Consider the following 16,672-nt stretch of genomic DNA (forward strand, 5'->3'; position numbering starts at 1 on the left):
CCCACCACGAGACACGACGTCTCTCACTGAACCATAGCCCTGTGGGGGACAACACTAGAGACACAGTGCGGGAATAGAACACAGTCTGAGCCCATCACGCTGGGGCCACACACTAAGGGCGTCCAACAGAGCAGCAAGGGGAGCAAAGTGAAGAAACCCCCGGGGAATACCAAAACTAGACCTTGGAGCCAGAGTGTGGCACCCTATCAGACTAGACTGGAAGACACTCATAAAGGGCAGCAAACTGACCTTGAACTATTTATAGGCTTTTCCATTTTTGTCAGTGGCTTTCTTTTTGCTATTGCTGTTTTGTTGGTCTTGACTTCCTTTGCTGTTTTATTTGACTTAGCCTATTTTTTGTGCTTATTAATGTGTCTGCATGTCTATCTAGATAATATCGGCAGGATAAATAGTCCAGAAATGAAAAGTACAGGACCAATGGTTCCATGCAGGGGGTGGGGTGGGGGCGTGGATTCAGGACATGGGGAGGTGGGAAAAGGAAGGGGGCTGGAAACCAGCCCAGGGACAAGGGAGCAACAAGTCAACTAAAATCAATGACGAGAAGGGCATAGGATGCCTAGTGGGGCTTAATCAAGGGCAATGTAGCAGTGAGGAGTTACTAAACCCAAAGGAAGACCGAACATGATGGTGGGACAAGAGAAAAGTAAAAGGAAATAGAGGAAAGAACCAGGAAGCCAAGGACAATTATAGTCTAAATACAGACATGTACATATGTAAATATATATAAAGAGAGGGGAATAGAACTATGTACTTATATTTACATGTTAAGAATTAAGGTTGCAGATGGACATGGGGCCTCAACTCAAGTACTCCCTCAACACAAGAACACTTTGTTCTAACAATCCAGCATTCTGTGATGCTCACCTTCCTAACACAATTGCTGAAGACAAAACGGGTACATAAGTAAATGTGGTGAAGAAAACTGATGGTGCTGGCTATCAAAAGATATAGCACCTAGGGTCTTAAAGGCTTAAAGATAGACAAGCTGCCATCTAGCTGAGAAGCAACAAAGCCCACATGGAAGAAGCACACCAGACTTTGTGATCATGAAGTATTGATGGGATCAGGTATCAGGCTTCTAAGACCCAGAACAAAATCAAACTCAATGTGAATGGGGTGGGGAGTGGAGCACGGAGTGAAGACCCAATGTCCATCTGTAGATAATTGGACATCCCATCACAGAAGGGTCACAGGAAGAAACTAGCCTGCCAGGGTTCAGTATAGCACAGACAAAACACACATTCCTCTAGTTCTTTAATGCTTCCCTCCTACCCCCACTACCATGATCTCAAATCTACCTTACAAATACAGCAAGACCAGAGCATGCACACTGCTACAAAATAAGAGCCCGCAATAAAGGAAATTCAGGATAGATAAATCCCTCAGTGCCAACAATGAGAGTAGAGATACCAGGAGGATTAGGGGAAGGTGGAAGAAGAAAGGAGGAATCGATCACAAGGATCAATCTATAACCCCCTTCCAGGGGAACAAACAATGGAAAAGTGGGTGGGTGGCAATGGAGGACGATGTAAGATATGGAAATAATAATCTATAACTTATCAAGGGTTCATGAGGGAAGGTGGGCCGGGGAGGAAGAGGGATGAAATGGGGAGCTGATATCAGGGGCTGAAGTGGGAAGAGAATGCTTTGAAAATTATGATGGCAACATATGTACAAATGTGCTTGATGCACTGGATGAATGTACGGATTATGATGAGATGTAAGAGCCCCCTATAAAAGTATTTAAAAGAAAAAGAGGAATGACAATTGATATATAGATTTTTACCAGAGCGATAAGATCCCTCAATAAAATGATTTATTAAAAAATATTTTAAAAGATCAAAGGAAGGCTCTCAGTGGGATGTACTGCCACCATGAGGTCCAACGTAAGAACAATTGTGCGGATGGCTCAGGACCAGGCGGTGCTTCGTTCTGTTGTCCACTGGGTCACTCTGGGTCAGAACCGCCTCGACAGCACCTAACCACAATCACACTGCTGCTGCCTGCAGGGTTTCAAACACTAGCCTTTCGGTCAGCAGCGAGTGCTCCTCTGTGAGCAGCACCGGGGCTCCTTGAGAGGGCAGGTCCACATGCAAGCCATCCAGCTGCCAGAAAAGTCACCTGCACCTCTTCATGCCCCTGTCAACAGAAACGTTTCCAAGCCCGTAAACCTTTACCAGGGACGGCCACGTCTGTGTCCCCAGCGCAGCCTGTGGGTTCGAACCATCGAAACCACAGGCACCGGCGGCTGCAGCACAGAGGCTGAGGCAAGGAGACCATGAGGCAGAGCAGAGGGACACGCAGAAACAGCAGCAGGTGAGCTTCCTAACCCGAGGAAGCAGAGGCCACGGGACCGCCTGGGTAAGAAGGTGAGGCACAGAGAGAGACTTTATGCAAGCTGAGGAGAGGCGCTGCTGTGGACCAAAGAAGACAGTTCCTTCATGTTTGATGAACCTGTTAGTTTCCCCAATAAACCCCCAATAATGGTGAGTCCTGTCTGTGGCTTCTGTGTGGCCATGGCGACAGCTTGTTGTGTTTAGCAGTGGAGCGCCGTGGGAGGACCAGATGGTGTCAGAGGAAGGGACAAAGTGGGGAAAAGTCTGTCTGACTTCTGCCTTGTGTCCGTCAGCCTGGGGCTGGTGTGGAGAGGGATTCTCCTTCACCTTGGCGTAGCCCAAGGAGGTCAGCTGTGGCCTCTGACACTTAGAGCACACAGACACAATGGAGTGCTACACGAACCTGAGACAGGCGTCATCACACGCAGAACGCTGGAGGGTGTGATGCTCAGTAAAATTAGCTCATCTCAAACAGGTGTGTATTATATGAGCCCACTCTGTAAAACGTCAAGAAAAGATTTTCCCACGGAAACACTCTTTGATGGTGAGCAGAGGAGGAAGGGAGAGTCTTTGGCCATGGGGGAGATAAGTATTAATCTGGGGGAAGGAGAAGGCAGCAGTCAATAACAAGGAGGTTATAAAAAAATGATGGAAGAAGGGCAAGACATTGGGAGGTTTGTAAAGTCAAAGGCAATGCAGACAAATCATATTATATGCTCAGTGCTGAACAGGTGGGGGAGGGAGAGGGGAAGTATGCCATAAATAAATAGATTGGACAGAGGATATATATAATTTGCCTTTGCTATAAATATGCTCATGACTGTGGTGAAGCTTATAGGGAGCAAAGCTATGAAAACTTCATAGAAATAATTAAACGCCATGAGGGATTGAGTTGCTGGACATTAAGACCCACTGGCATACAATTCAGTTCATAAACACAATGCTCTGTCATCTGAAGTGCACCAGGTCTCTCTCCAGCTGGAGAAAGAATGACGAACTTCAAGACATATGGAAACACACGTCCAGTGGACTAACTGGCCACCCAAGCATGAGCCTCCACGACCCTGAGACCAAAAGCACTAGCTGGTGCCACCAGCTACCAGCACCAACTGCTCTGAGTAGGAGGACACTAGGAGCTCCTGGCTTGTGTGGGAGGAACATGTAGAATTAAACCCAAAAGTCTGGAGAAAGACCAAGCTCAGTGGTGAGGCAGCCTGGTGGGACCCCCAAGACTATGGTTCCCCATAGTTACCCTTCCGGTCTGGAACTAAACTCACCCCCAGGTCAGAATAGCCAGCCATCTAAGATGAAAAGGCAGCGCTGACCCAAGGACGAAGTGCACAGGGTTAGAAAGGAGGCGAGAAAGCTTCCGAAGAGAGGGAAGCAGTGATATGCGCCGATGGAACACGGAGGTGACTGCAATGGAGGAGCCGAAATAACACATGGACGCACTGCTGAATGTCACACTGATGCTCTGCTCTTGGAAGCCTTCAACGCATTCACAGTGAAGAGTTGAAGGGAAAAAGTTTCCGTAACATCCCTGAAAGTACAGTCCCTCAGCCCATGCAGCAAAAGTCATAACAAGCAATCGAGTTCATTTCCGTTTACCTTTTCTTCTCCTGGGAACCACAGTCACCCAATCAGGTCCACTGGAGTTGATTGGCATTTTGATATTGACACCACTTTAAAGACAATAAAAAAAAAACATACACACTTAGATTGAGGAACATTTATGTTTTGTCATGTATCTTTTATTTAAAAATTCACATGATTCCACAAAACCCTATAAAAGTAAGAATACAGTGAAATCTATGAGAGCCATACTATCCTCCTTCCTAGGCTCACAAGTGTCCTGCCTCTTACTGGGTGCTGTCTTGCCACTATCTTTTTTTCTTTTTTAATCATTTTATTGGGGGCTTGAACAACTCTTATGACAATCCATATATCCATCCATTGTGTCAAGCACATTTGTACATTTGTTGCCATCATCATATTCAAGACATTTTCTTTCTACTTGGCCCCTTAGTATCAGCTCCTCGTTTTTCTCCCTGCCTCACAAACCCTTGATAATTTATAAATTATTATTTTTTCATGTCTTACACTAACTGATGTCTCCCTTCATCCACTTTTCTGTTGTCTGTCCCCCTGGGAGGGGGTTATATGTAGATCATTGTGATCAGTTCCCCCTTTCTCCCGCCACTTCTCCTTACCCTCCTGGTATCACTACTCTCATTATTGGTCCTGAGGGGTTTATCTGGCCTGGATTCCCTGTGTTTCCAGCTCTTATCTGTACCAGTGTACATCCTCTGGTCTAGCTGGGTTTGTAAGGTAGAATTGGGGTCATGATAGTGGGACGGAGGAAGCATTTAGGAACTAGAGGAAAGTTGTAAGTTTCATTAGTGCTACCCTGCACCCTGACTGGCTCCTCTCTTACTTGTGACTCTTCTGTAAGAGGGTGTCCAATTGTCTACAGATGGACATTGGGTCTCCACTCTGCACTCCCCCTCATTCACAATGATATGATGTTTTGTTCTGGGTCTTTGATGCCTGATACCTGATCCCTTCGACACCTCGTGATCACACAGGCTGGTGTGCTTCTTCCATGTGAGCTTTGTTGCTTCTGAGCTAGATGGCTACTTGTTTATCTTCAAGCCTTTAAGATCCCAGACACTATATCTTTTGATAGCCAGGCAGCATCAGTTTTCTTCAACATATCTGCTATGCACATGTTGCTATGCAACGTATTTGCTATGCATATTTTTTCTTCAGCGAAGGTGTCAGGGAGGTGAACATCACAGAATGCCAGGTTATTAGAACAAAGTGTTCTTGTGTTGAGGAAGTACTTGAGTAGAGACTCAATGTTCATCTACTACCTTAATACTTAACATATAAATATAGCTCCATTTCCCTATCATTATAAATAAATATATTTACATATGTACATGCCTGAATCTAGACCTCTATAAATGCCTCCTAACTCTTTCCTCTATTTCCTTTTACTTTCCTCTTGTCCCATTATCATGTTCGGTCTTCATTCCGGTTTCAGTAATTCCTCTCGGTTACAGTGCCCTTGATCAAGCCCTACCAGGGCTTCTACACTTTCCTCCCAATCAATTTGAAATCACTTGTTGTTCCCTTGCCCCAGGTTTGTTAACCCCCACTTCCTTTCCCTGCCTCCCCTCTCCCATATCCCCCCAGCACCATCAGTCCCATTGTTTTCTCCTCCGGATTATTTACCCCATCTATCTTATCTAGATAGACATGCAGAGACAATAATAAGCACAAAAACAAGGTAGAGCAAAACAAAACAATGAAAGAAAACAAAAAACCCAAAACAATAACCAGGAAAAATAAAAAGAAAGAAAAGCCTACAAATAGTTCCAGGTCTGTTTGCTGATCTTTAGGCGTGTTTTCAGGTTGAGACTGATGGGGTGACATGCCCTGGCCCCAAAGTCTATTTTTGGTATTCCCTGGGGACTCCATTGCTTTGCTCTCCTTGTCACTCTGTTGCAGGCCCTTAGCATTCCCCACCAGTGTGGTGGGGTCAGATCGGGCACAATTCCTGCACTGTGCCTCCAGTGTTGTCCCCTGTAGCACTATGGGTCAGTGAGGGATGTCTTGTCTCATGGTGGAACCAGCCCTGTGGTCCTCTCTATGCATTGTCTTACCACTTTTCAATTGCTCATTCTGGTGGCAAACATTTGAGAGTTTCCTTTATATAGTGAGTCTGGCTTTCTCAGATTTTACTGTACTGATGAATGTTAACCAGCACAATTAATAGCAGATCTCTTATAATAAGCAGGTTATATGTATATCTAAACTGAAAAAGACTTACATGGACCTTTACTATTTTTCCATTATAGCTAGTTCTTTGTTAAAATGTAGTGAATTATTTAATGTGGTTCTTCTACAATAGCCTTTGTTACTCCCGCCAAGTCATCTACATTTTCCTGAGGAGTCTGGGGCAGTAGGTGAAGAAGAAGCTCACTGGAGTATATGATGTAGCTGGGAGTGTTAACAGGGCTAAGTGGGTGGGTGTCATCCTCCTGGTGATAAAATGAGTTCAGAAAGAGGGAAGGAGATTGCTGCACCAGCAAAAGAGAAGTGCCGGAGCAGAGTTTGTCCTCTGGACACCAAGATCCCGGAGACAGCTGTGGGGGAAGAGTGGCACAGGTCAGCAGCAGCAGGACCAGGAGGCTGAGTAAGAAGAGAGCAGTGGAGTTCGCAGTGCAAAGAACAAGTAAGCTGAGTGCTTGGGGCAGGAGGCGGGCTTGTGGAATGGGGTGCCCCTGGGCATTTATTTGGAGAAGTTGAGTTGTGCTGATCAGTAGAGCTGGAGATGAATGCCCTTGGGTTGAGGCTTATGGTGGAGTGGCATGCCTTGGGGACGGTTGCTGGCAGCCCTAAAAGAGCTTTGTAACATTGCCTGAAAAGAGCGGAAGCCAGGCCAAAGACCGAGAGCCAGAGAGAGACTTGCTTGAGAAGACGGGGTCATGACTGAAGAACTGTATACTGAGCATTTCTTACCTGAATTGTAATCTGTTAATCTACGTGATAAACCCCATAATCGGGAGCATTGTCTGTGAGTTCTGTGTGCCCGTTATAATGAATTATCAAATTCAATTGAAAAGTAGAGAGTGCTGTGGAAGGGACACGTGGTGCTAGATTTGGGTAGGAAGGTTGTACGAAGGGACATGTCTGACCTCATAGAAATCAGCCTGGGGCAGTGCGGATGCGGAGTTTGATTTTCCTTCCCCCTTATGTGGATAGTCAGGAGAAAGACACGGCTTTCTACTCGCATAGAGATTTAGTCTCAGAGCAGAAATCACCAACAGCCAATTTGTAGAAGGCTAAGGAGGGTGGGGAAGCCCAAAACCCATCTGCAGAGTATCCAGTCACACTGAGCCAGTCCAGACCTGCTCCAGCCACAGGCCAGAGTCTCAAACAGCCTTGCGATCAGGCAGGGACCACTGTCATCTTGAGGACGCTGGATCACACTCCATCCTCGGCCAGTTGACCTCCCTAGAGACAAGACCGGGTACAGGTGTCTCTTACTGGTTCCATGACAGAAATGTCTTCCCTGGCTTTCTGCATGTTGGTGGGGGTCCTTTTCCTTCTTATGCATTATTTGTATCTTTGTCTTTATACGATTAGATTTTATCCTTATCACCTTAGGGAGAATTTTTTAAATCATTTTACTAGGGGCTCATACAACTCTTATCACAATCCATACATACATCAATTGTGTAAAGCACGTTTATACATTCATTGCCCTCATTGTGGAGAGTTTATTTTTTGTTTTCTGTTGGATTTCCCAGCTGTGAAGCACAGGAGAAGTGGATGCATAATGATACCGTTTCGCTGAAAGTAAGGCATCCCCTGAAAATAAGACCTACTTACAGTTTTGCCTCTCACTGAAATATAAGGCATCCCCCTGAAAATAAGGCCCCCCTGAAGCTACCGTAACCCTGGACTCTGTACTGTAGTGGCAGGCGCCACCACACAGCTCACTGTTGGCTGCAGCGCAGCCAGATCAAACAGGAAGTGCGAGGTCCCTTTTAATAAAACAATATATGTGTGCCATATTCTTCTTCATGGAAAAATAAGACAACCCCTGAAAATAAGACCTAGTGCGTCTCTGGGGGTAAAAATTAATATAAGACACTGTCTTATTTTCGGGGAAACAGGGTAATAACTGGAACAAGGAGTTGTAGGGAATGCCAGGGTGAGGAGTGGGTGAAAGTGAGGGAATGAGGATTTCGGGAGTAAATAAAGAAGGTGAGAGGGGGGAGGGGCACCAGAACTAATTGCTAGTGCACAACTCATTTTAAAGGCAATTTAATCATGGGATGCTCTAAAATTGATGGGGCAATGGTTGTACCATTCTCCTTGATAGGACTGGACTATTAAATAAAAAAAGGATCACAGTCTCAGCCACTCCTATACTGTCCTCATGAGTCAGAACTGGCTCTAGGGCAGTGAGATCCACGCGGGTTTTTGTTTTGTTTTTAAATAGATGGAAGCTCTCAGATGCCACCCCATGTCATTTCTTTCGACACTGGTCCTGAAACGATACACTATAAAATAAGCAAAAAGTAGTTTGAACTACTTAACTCAAAACCAAGCCAAACCTACTACTTTCATGACTATGTATCTTTATGGGCGCTGAAAGCCTCATCTTTCTGCATTAGCAGTAGAGTGCTTTAACCACTGTCCACCACCAGGGGTCACCAGACTGCTTGGTCCCCTTGAATCATAGAACTGTCCAGAATGTCTATTTTCTCAGTGCCCACTCTTCAAGCTACAGGTCTGCAGCCATATGGTGTCAAAAATCAGATTTCTTAGGCCTTGCCCAGCTGAGGCCTACTGTGGACACGCAGCACTCTGGTTGTCATTACTACAGCTCTTTAGTGCATGTGTCCCAGGCTAACACAAGGCTCGGACTCCACTACATTCACCTTTGTGCTGTCATCACAAGTCCTGAACTAGAGTGGGTACTCAGTATCTGATGAAGGGCTACATAAAAAAGTAGGGGAGAGGTTGGTTACAGTGGTAGCTGGGTTGCAATACCTGGCCTCTTAGACTCTTGCTAGAAATTAACAGAAAGATAAAACATTAACTTTCCAAATTATGAGTATGGGAACTTCAAGTCATTACTTTAGATAATTTCATCAGTTTCAGAAGAGATTCACTCATGCCTACATACAAATAATTCTTCAGTACCTACCAGACCCCAGGTACTAGATTTCCTACGCCAGGGAGATAAGAAAGAGTAAACCAAAAACAAAATATAAATTAATTAATTTTTAAAAAGGAGTGAAACAACCACACAGCATCTTCCCCACTGTAGAAATTATGCTTTAATGGGAAGACAGGTCAAAAACAAGTATAGAGGTCTATGTTAATGAATAACAGAATTTCATAATTCAGGGTGGCATTAGGAGAGGACATGGCTCTTAAGAGGGTACAGAGAGAAGCAACAAAGCCCACATGGAAGAAACACACCAGCCTGTGTGATCATGAGGTGTCTATGGGATCAGGTTTCAGGCATCAAAGACCCAAAACAAAACCAAAAAAATCAAATTGATGTGAATGAGGGGAAGGGCAGAATGGAGACCCAAAACCCTGTAGTCAACTGGGCATCTCCTTTCAGAAGGGTCAAAAGGAAGATACTGAGTGAGCCAGTCAGGGTACAGAATATCACCAACAAAACACACAACTTGCCTCTACTTCTTCAATGCTTCCCAACAACCCCTCCCCCCACCATCATGACCCCAGTTCTACCTTAAAAATCCGGCTAAATGTCTGGGGTCTTAAAGGCTTGAAGGTAAACAAGCGCCCATCTAGCTCAGAAGCAACAAAGCCCACATGGAAGAAGCACACCAGCCTGTGCGATCATGAGGTGTCGAAGGGATCAGGTTTCAGACATCATCAGAACAAAAAATCGTACCATAGTGAATGAGGGGGGGAGTGTGGAGTGAGACCCAAAGTCCATCTGTAGGTAATTGGACATCCCCTTACAGAAGGGTCTCAGGGAGGAGATGAGCCAGTCAGGGTGCAGTGTAGCAATGATGAAACATACAACTTTCCTCTAGTTCCTAAATGCTTCCTCCCCTCCCCTAGTATCATGATCCCAATTCTACCTTACAAATCTGGCTAGACTAGAGGATGTACACTGGTACAGATAGTAACTGGAAACAAAGGGAATCCAGGGCGGATGATCCTTTCAGGACCAGTGGTGTGAGTAGTGGTACCGGGAAGGTGGAGGGAAGGTGGGTTGGAAACGGGGAACCGATTACAAGGATCTACATATAACCTCCTCTCTGGGGGACAGATAATGGAAAAGTGCGTGAAGAGAGGGAGACGTCGGACAGTGCAAGATAAGACAAAATGATAATAATTTATAAATTATCAAGGGTTCATGAGGGGGGGAGGGGGGAATGAGCTGATACCAAGGGCTTAAGTGGAGAGCACATGTTTTGAGAACGATGAGGGCAACGAATGTACAAATGTGCTTGACACAATGGATGGATGTATGAATTGTGATAAGAGTTGTATGAGCTTTATTTTTTAAAACTCCAATGAATCTACATACTACTAGTGTTAATAAATAAGTGCAAAAGGTCACTGGATTCCCAGAATAATATAAGACTGACAACGTGTCTGTCTGATTTTATATTTGGGAGACAAGGTGGGGGGGGGAAAAGAGTTGTATGAGGGCCCAATAAAATTATTTTTTTTAAAAAAGGAAAAAAACTGTTTTCCCCAATCAAATATTAAACAAACATAAACATGGAATATTTTAGAGTACCCACATATAGGCAACAAAAATACCTATCAGTGTATGTTCAAAAAGTATATATTAAATTAAAATTTTAAAATGAGTTATACATGCTTTCAAATAACTATTTCTATATTTTAGAGTTCAAATAACTTGTAATTATTTAGGAACCTTAGCTTCAGAACTGAATGGAATCTTTTTTAATAATTTTATTGGCATATAAATTACATATCAAAAGTTCAATCATATTAAGAAGAGTTACGCAATCATCACACAATCAATTTTAGACCATTTTCCTCTTCCATACTTATTGCTGTTAGCTCCCCGTTTCCCCCTGATTTCCCCTGCCCTGTCCCTAGGTGTACCTATCCTAGATTTCGTATACAGAAAAACAAACAAGAAATAAGCAAAACCAACAACAACGACTAGACAAAACAGAAAAACCTCACTTGAAAAGAAAGCAGAAAATATTAAAAACTGAAATAATTTTTAAATGGATCCAAAAGGAGATCCAATGCTGAGGTATTTATAGTTTCCCGACTGCATCTTGCTGCAGCCAACGCGACAAGGCTCTGTCCGCAGCGAGGATGTGCCCATCCCTAGACTAGGATCGAGGGAGTCACCAGACGCTAGCCAGGTGGGGACCCTTTCATTGCATGTGGCCTCCCACTGTGAGCGCACCATTTAAAACAAAACATGGCCATCAAGTTGATTCTGACTCGTGGCAACGCAGGGGTGTCGAACTGGTGGCCCGCAGGCCACATGCAGCCCCCGAGGTCATTTTTTGTGGCCGGGATGCTCTGAAATAAAATGAAAATCGGAAAAAATTGTTATGAAGTAAATAGCGCGATGGGGAGATGGAGGCAATACCACACACACAATTCCCTCATTACATCTTATTTCAGAGCACCGTGGGCCACAAATGATTATCTCAGAGGCCTGCAGCCCTCAGGCCGCCAGTCTGACACCCCTGCCCTATAGCATAGGGTGGAAGTGCCCCAAAACTGTAGCTCCTTATGGGAGCAGAAAGCCTCATCTTTCTCCTGAGGAGCTGCTCTTGGTTTCAAACTGCCGGCCTTGTGGCTAGCAGCCCAACATTCTGCTACCATTGTCATCCACAGCCTTCTACAAACGAGATCAGAAGGTAAGCTCTGAAAGCATTCTCCTTCAGACTTGGAGTTCACTATTCACGGTCCTTGGATCGCGCAGAATGGGGTGCTTCTTCCATGTAGAATTAATCAGGTGGCGCTTGTTTGAGGGCCGCAAACACTATTCCTTCTGAGAGCTGGCCACCATCTGGTTTCTGCACCCTAAGCTGCAGTTCCCATATCGTGAGGGATCTCTTCATGGGGCTGAGTGTCAAAGAAGGCCACGTCAGAAGAACTAATTGTTCTTAGATTAGGGCTATGATTGTGAGCCCGAAACCCAGTGAACAAAATCTTGAACACAGACTTCAATTCATGCAGATTCTATTTATTCCATCCTGTAAATTATCTCATCTACTGATCATTATGCTAAAATAGGTTATGCCTGGTTCTAATGAGAAATCTGTAAATAATACTACAATGATTCCATTAGTTAACATTGAAAGGTTTGTTGATGTTCCTTCATTTAAAAAAATTTTAAATGATAGCATATCATTTAATCAATTTATTTTGTTGACCAGCACAACTTAAAATCTGTCCTCAAAATTCCATACAGCTCTGAAGTAAAATAAAATTCTTCAAGGAAATGAAACATCATCCTGACTACAAGACCCCTCACCGGACTGTTCTGGTTTGATTTTTTTTAAACCAGTCCCATGAATAACCTTGTTCATAATTATGCTAAACATACATTTTGGAGTGCAACATACATATGAGGTGAAAAACAAGAACTGAACGGCAGAAGTTCCTTAATTCGAACTCAGACATTCACTCGGCTTTACTTATAATAAACCATTATAAAACTAATTGCAACCATAGGCCTGTATTTCTCTTCTTACGCATCACCTAGAAAGCGGTCAGAAGCATGTACCAAACACCCTAAGTGGGAAGAGGGGAGAAGAGACGATCCTTTAAGTCGCCCCTAGACTCAGGGTCACCTACCTCTGGAAGAAAGCACTCTCTGCAGAAGTCAGGAGGCCCCTCAGGTAGCCGCCTTTGAAATGGTTAATTCTGCTGCTGCAAGGAAGCTTCTTTGGTTTGAAGCAGAACCAGGGCTCGCCGGTGTAGACATCTGTAAAGTTGCACAGGGGCACACCCTCCGGGAGACACACATTGCACTCAGTAGTTTCAGAAACTCTTCCCGAACGGAAGAGGCTCTTGAAATAGACCCTGTCTGGCTTTTCTTCCTGCAGCTGATGGAGGACTCTGATCCCCTCGCTGGGGTGGACCAGGGATATGGACACTTTCACTTTGCCAGGCCAGAGCAGAGTGAAAAAGACCTTGTAAAACCCATTCTGGTAGTCGACCACTCTGCCCACGGCCCCAGCCTGGAGTTTGGGCGAGTGGATTCTGGCCTGCAGGTAATCTCCGCCGTACTTCTTGGGCTGTCGTTGAAAATCCTGCACGTGAACGATCACCTCCAGTTGGCTTCCCACGTCAAAGAAGGCTGCAGCGTTCAGGATGACAAAGTAACTGGAAGAAGGGTCGGTGCTCTTAACAAAAGGGACTGGGCCCATGTCAGGCACCTGCCTCTGCAGGGCCGCCAGCAAGGAGTTCTCCTCCATGCGCTCCTGGAGCGACAAGGTCTGGTGGTCATAGCCACAGAAGGGACTCCGGCTGATACCTGTCACCTGGGGGGAAAGAAATTGTCCACTGCTGTCGATGAACGTGGCTGAGACGGTCTCATGGTCCAGGTTCTGAGAGAAAGACACAAACAACAGAAAGAAGAGCCGCGATCAATGTCGTTACGTGCAGCCGGAGAAATCTCGGTTGACGTCTCAGCATTAACCAAGCCACCTGGGGTGACGTCGGTTCACACACCAGAGTTCACAGGTTTTACAGGGCTGTCTTATGACAATCCATTTAAATCGGGAGGGGGATGCGTAAAGGCAACGGGGCCACATTGTAAAGAAGACTGAGGTCGGAGGATGTTGTCCTGCTGATTAAACACTCTGCAGGTGCGGAATCAGAAAGGAGACCCGGAGAACTATTTTAGCTATCAGGTAGCGGAGGAACACTCAGAGCAGGTAACTTGATGAAGATCAGCTAGCTGGTCAGAGGAGGCCTAGATCCTCTGCTATCAACCCACGCGCAAGCTAGGTGACACGCACTACAGTGAATGGGCCTGCCGAGCAACACGATCGATGGATCCCAAAACAAATTGTCCTTCTGAAGTACTTATTTGTCCAAATGGCTACTAGAGTAATATTTTAACCGCTGCATGACACACACTGGGCTGCGAGCCACGTGGTCGGCAGTTTGAAACCATGGGAGGAAGGCTGGGCTGTCTGCTAGGGTCAGCAGCTACAGTTTGGGACTCCACAGCGGGTCACTGCACACGGGCACCGACTCCACGTCAGCGAGCATGACAGAAGGCCTGACAAGCTGTGGGCGACATCAAGAACGTCACGGAGAGTGAAAGCAGGCTGTCACTGGACAGAAAGAATTCAAGTGAAGGTCAGAAGAGCCTCTGGCCCTTGCTCTTAATCACAGAGTAGCAAAAGCAGATGGAACAGACGAAGATGGAAGAGAGCTGAACAGGCGCGGCACTTCACCAGATTCGGGTGGAAAACCATCCAAGGGTCCGCAGACAGACCTGGAACCATTTATAGGCCTTCTTTTTTGCTTCTTCTTTTGTCTTTTTCTCCTGTCGGTCTGTATAAGATCCGCAGGATAACCAATCCAGAGGAGAAAGTAACAGGGGCAACGGCTCTGGAGGGACACGGGAGAGGGGGAGGGGTGAGAGAGGGAGGGGGTAGACAACAAACCCAGGGACACGGGGACAATAATAGATCTAAAATCGATAGCAAGGAGGGTGTAGAATACCTGGTGGGGGTTAATCAATTGCAATGTAGCCGAGAGAAAGTACTGAGGGTCGAATGAAGGTCAAACATGGTAGTGGGACAGGAGGAAAGTGAAAAGAAATAGAGGAAAGAACTAGGAGGTAAAAGACATTTATAGAGGTATAAACATAGGCATGCACATATGTAAATAAATAAATATATTAATGTGGATATAAGTCTAGATACATATATTTAAATGCTAAATATGAAGGTAGCAGAAGGACATTGGGTCTCTACTTAGGTACTCCCTCAACGCAAGAACACTTTGTTCTATTAACCTGGCATGCTGTGATGCTCACCTTCCTGACATAATCACTGAAGTCAAAATGGGTGCATAAGCAAATGTGGTGAAGAAAGCTGATTGTGCCCAGCTATTAAAAGTTACAGCATCTGGGGTCTCAAAGTCTTGAAGTTAAATAAACAGCCAGCTAGCAGAAGTAAGTGGCCATCTAAAGAAGCAACAAGCCCACATGAAAGAAGCATACCAGCCTGTGTGACCATAAGGTCTCGACAGGATAAGGTATCAGAAGACCCAAAACAAACAAATATATTGATGCAAATAATGGGGATGGAGAGGAGACCCAAAGCCCCTCTGTAGACAGATAAACCCCTCAGGAACAGTAATGGGAGGAGCAATACCATGAGGGTAAGGAGAAGGTAGGGGGAAAAGGGGAAAAATGGGGAACCGACTACAATGATCAACCTATAACACACTCCCCACCCCCTCCCTAGGGGGAATGAACAACAGAAACATGGGCAAAGAGAGACAGTGGAAGGTGTAAGATATGAATATAATAATCATTTATCAGGGGTCCATGAGGGTAGGAGGGGGGGGGAGGGAAAAAGAAAAACTGTCACCAAAGACTCAAGTAGAAAGAAAATGTTTTCAAAAGGATGATGGCAACATATGTACAAATGTGTTTGATACAAGTGATGTATGGATTGTTATAAGACCTGAAGAGAGCCCCCAATGAAATGATTTATAAACATATTTTTAAAAGCTGAATAGATATTTTCAAAGGACAGTCGAGGAAGACAGAGTAGAGTGTGGTGAGGAACTGTGTAAACACCTGGAGTAAGAAAACCAAAATAAACAGTCAGCATATCTCAGGCTGAAACAAATGAGGAAAAAGTACAGCTGCCAGCTGTGAGATGGAAGGATTCCCTGGGCGAAACATTTACTGGTGCAGGAATCATGAAAACCACGAATACACTGCACGGAGGCACTGCCAGAGAGAACTGGTCACTACCATTCAGCCTTTTCAAGAAGTAGCGTGGGATGGTATATGGGTGTAATATTAACTTTCTTTGGAATGAGCCAAAAATACTCTCCCAGTCAGCTGGCCAAGTAACTGTTCTCCAAATTCCTTGGTGTAGGCTGGATCATGCCAGTGCCCCAGAGGGGCAGAGAACAGAGTGGGCAGGGGTGCCCATTTTGGGATAGAGTGATATACACCAAAAGCCAAATTCACTGGAATCAAGTCAATTCCAACTCATGGCAGGCAACCTTATGAGAAAGGACAGAACTGTCCCTGTGGGTTTCTGAGACTGTATATCTTTACAGGACTAGAAAGCTTCATTTCTCTTCTGCAGAGCTACCAGCGGTTTCAAACTGCTGGCCCTGCAGTTCATGACCCAGTGCATAACCCGCTACTCCACCAGGGCACCTCTACTGATGTCTACTTAGCTCAGCCACTTATTATAACCAGAGAGGGGACAAACATGGAGACACATCAGGTAAGGCCTAGAATAGTTCTTAGCACAGGCCTTCCATTTCCCCCAGGTACCTGGGTGGATGTTCTTTTTTTTATTTATTTAATCATTTTATTGGGGGCTCGTACAATGCTTATCACAATCCATACATCCAACCATTGTGCCAAGCACATTTGTACACTCGTTGCCATCATCATTCTCAAAATATTTGCTTTCTACTTGAGCCCTTGGTATCAGTGCCTCATTTTTCCCTCCCTCCCTCCCTCATCCTCCTTCCCTCACTAACCCTTGATAATTTATTAATCTTTTTTCATGTCTCATACTGTCCGATGT

At 45.1% G+C, this 16,672-nt stretch overlaps 1 protein-coding gene across 1 annotated transcript in view; it reads right to left on the reverse strand.

Moving 5' to 3' along the window:
- Nucleotides 1-16,672, reverse strand: part of NXPE3 (neurexophilin and PC-esterase domain family member 3) — a 92,920-nt gene that overhangs the window by 18,862 nt on the left and 57,386 nt on the right. The window contains exons 3-4 of the mRNA XM_075542595.1: nt 12,726-13,480; nt 3,966-4,039 (exon numbers count right to left, since the gene is read on the reverse strand). Of these exons, the coding sequence (XP_075398710.1) occupies nt 3,966-4,039; nt 12,726-13,480 (829 nt within the window). The remainder of the gene's footprint in view (nt 1-3,965; nt 4,040-12,725; nt 13,481-16,672) is intronic.

Source organism: Tenrec ecaudatus, chromosome 2 (assembly GCF_050624435.1).
Source record: "Tenrec ecaudatus isolate mTenEca1 chromosome 2, mTenEca1.hap1, whole genome shotgun sequence".
Taxonomy (NCBI): Eukaryota; Metazoa; Chordata; class Mammalia; order Afrosoricida; family Tenrecidae; genus Tenrec; species Tenrec ecaudatus.